The 2,653-nt window shown below is 46.7% G+C and overlaps 1 protein-coding gene across 1 annotated transcript; it reads left to right on the top strand.

Annotated features, from left to right (window-relative positions):
- Positions 1 to 224: 224 nt before the first annotated feature.
- LOC121169090 (DDB1- and CUL4-associated factor 12-like protein 2) lies at positions 225 to 1,532 on the top strand. The gene has a single exon (XM_040999553.1). It carries the CDS (start codon positions 225 to 227, stop codon positions 1,530 to 1,532), a length of 1,308 nt encoding a protein of 435 aa, XP_040855487.1.
- Positions 1,533 to 2,653: the final 1,121 nt, after the last annotated feature.

Below are 2,653 nucleotides of genomic sequence, written 5' to 3'. Positions count from 1 at the left end.
CAGCCACACGGCCCAAACTACCCTGAGCAAAACAGAACAGCCATAGACTCAGTGTAGACATCTCCTTTGCCACACCACCCAGGGCAACGACAGCGCTGTCTCCCAGGAATTTGCTGCTCCTCTTGCTTGCTGCTGACCACGGTCTAGTAGCAAACTGGTAGCTGCAATCTGAAAGCTCTGAGACTGAAACTGCTGCCACTAGCTCTTTTGAAAAGGACTTGTCTATGGAGACCAGAAAGGGACTGCCAGAAAGGGGCCCAGCAACAGGTCGCTCCCTGGTGCACTACCTGCAGGACCGCCAGGTGGGTGCACAGGGACAGCTGGCACAAAGGGGTTTTGAAAGCCAGCTGAACAGCCTCGCAGCGCGGAGTCTGCCCCACGTGTTGAGGGAGCACCAGCTGGACCTGGGTACCCTGGACAAAGTGTTAGCCTCACAATGGCTGAATAGCAGGGAGGTTGTGTGTGGCACCATGTGCAACAAGCTCTTCAGGCTGGATGTGTACTTGGGCCAGATCACACACTGCCCCCTGATGGTGGACAGAGAGCCAGCAGCCTTTGGCTTGCCTGGCTGTGGCATCCAAGCCATTGAGCTGAATCCCTCCAAGACACTTCTGGCCACAAGGGGCAAGAACCCCAGTAGCCTGGCCGTGTACCAGCTGCCGACCATGGACCCTGTGTGCCTGGGTGACATCCAAGGCCACAAGGATGGGATCTATGCCATTGCCTGGGTGAGTGACAATGTGGTGGTGAGCGGCTCCCATGATGGCACCCTGGCCTTGTGGCAGTTGGACACTGAATTTTTCTACGATACCATTGATTCGCACAGTAGCAGTGGTATTCCTATGTATGGCCACATGCATCCAGCAGATGTGGTAGATGTCTCCTCAGACAACCTTCTTCTTAGTTACCACCCTGTGAGTGCCCTGGCCTTCAGCAGCAAGAACCAGGAGCTGGGATCAGTTTCCTTGGATGGCTACTTCCGCCTGTGGAAACCTCAGACCAACCTGTCCAGTCTGTTCTCCTTCAGACTGCCGTTCTTTGGAGCAAATGCATGCATGACCTACTGTGATGAGTACTCCCTGTATGTTGTGGCTTCTAGTAGCTATCTTTATTTTCTGGATCCACGCCAGCCCCTGCACAACTTAAAGCCCCTGCACTACTTAAAGCCCCTGCACTGTAGGGATCTCGCCACCAGTGTGTGCTCATTGAGCTACAACCAGGACATTATTACGTTGGGAACAGTGCATGGCTCCCTGCTCTTTAATGACGTCCGTGTCCAGAAGTTCCTAGTGGAGAGATGTGAGGTCGGCCAGGACTCTTCTGCAGTGTTTGGGACGAAAATACTCAAGCTCACCTGTTGCAGGGGCTGGATCAACCAGGATACCCACCGGGCATACCGAAATATAGGTTTGAACCAAGTGCCAATTTCCCTGTACACCCACTGCTACAACTGGCCAGATATGAAGCTCTTTGTGGCTGGGGGGCCTAACTCTTTTAATCTCCATGGAAACTATGCTGGCCTGTGGAGCTGAGGATGGCTGCTATTGCTCAAGGTACACATAGCCACTCTACTCTCTTCTATCTTCCATTGCTGTGTTGTGTTTATGCTTTTAATTCCCTAAATTTTGCTTTTCAGGAGGAATTGGCCAAATGTTACCCTCCCTCCTCCATGCAGAGAAATAGAAAGATCCTCTTATCATTCTTTCTCAACCTAAGCTGCTCTTTCACATGTACAACCCAACCCCACACCCCCCAACTTGGATATACCTCAGCTTATTCCTGTCACGGAATGATTCACATGTTCTGTTTCATTAAGGGAATTCAGTCATGTTCTTAAAGTTGATGATATTTTCTTTTTGCTCTAACCTGGCATTTCATTAATCCCTTTCAGTATTTTTCATTCCAGACATAGTGTATAATCAGGATATCTTCAATGTAAAAGGTTGGTGCCATTCTCTGGAGATCTTACTGTGATTTTATCACATCATTGTGTTTGCCAAATGCACTGGGCTTTCAAGATTACGTAATTTAGAAAACATTTCATTTGAAACTTTGTTTGAAATTTGTGATCTTTAGGCTTGATTTGTTTTTATAGTTTAGCTTAGAATCTTGCATCCACATCAATACTGCTACTCATGAGAGCACTTCATACTTTCCCCGGGTGTAGTTACCTGAATGAACCTGAATTTCAGATTGAGCATAGTATTTAGTATCCGCAGCCTTATGTTAAGCTTCAGTCACTTGCTGTTCTAGATTTCTGCATACAGTTTAGTGTGTGTGTAAGAATCCTGCCCAGGACTGAGTGCCACCCCTCAAAGCAGCGTTCCTAAGTGTGAATGTGAAAGATGTGGTCAACTTTGGGAATGTGTGCAGGAAATTCATTCAGTGTATTTGATGTGACTGTTCTTGATATTGAATGTTATATTAAGTCATGTTTTCAAAATCCTGCTCTACCTAAAATAAAGTTCAAAGAAGAAAATTGAGCTGTGCCTACTCATTTGAAAAGGAAAAAAATAACAGTCTTGCTATGTAAATCTCCAACTAGTAATATTTTCATTTCAGGAATTTCAGAGATTGTGTTGTTTTAAATAGTTGAAAGTAGTTTGAGGGAAAGTGCTTTGGGACTCTGTTAAATGAAAATGTGAACCGACAT

The sequence above is a fragment of the Ochotona curzoniae genome, unplaced genomic scaffold (assembly GCF_017591425.1).
Source record: "Ochotona curzoniae isolate NIBS_2020 unplaced genomic scaffold, NIBS_Ocur_1.0 scaffold_1852, whole genome shotgun sequence".
Lineage (NCBI taxonomy): Eukaryota > Metazoa > Chordata > Mammalia > Lagomorpha > Ochotonidae > Ochotona > Ochotona curzoniae.
The sequence above is the reverse complement of the archived record's forward strand: the minus strand, read 5'-3'. Positions and strand labels throughout refer to the sequence as shown.

What these genes read in the sequence shown, in the direction of transcription:
- LOC121169090 (XM_040999553.1), top strand. Translation starts at nt 225, where the DNA reads ATGGAGACCAGAAAGGGACTGCCAGAAAGGGGCCCAGCAACAGGTCGC.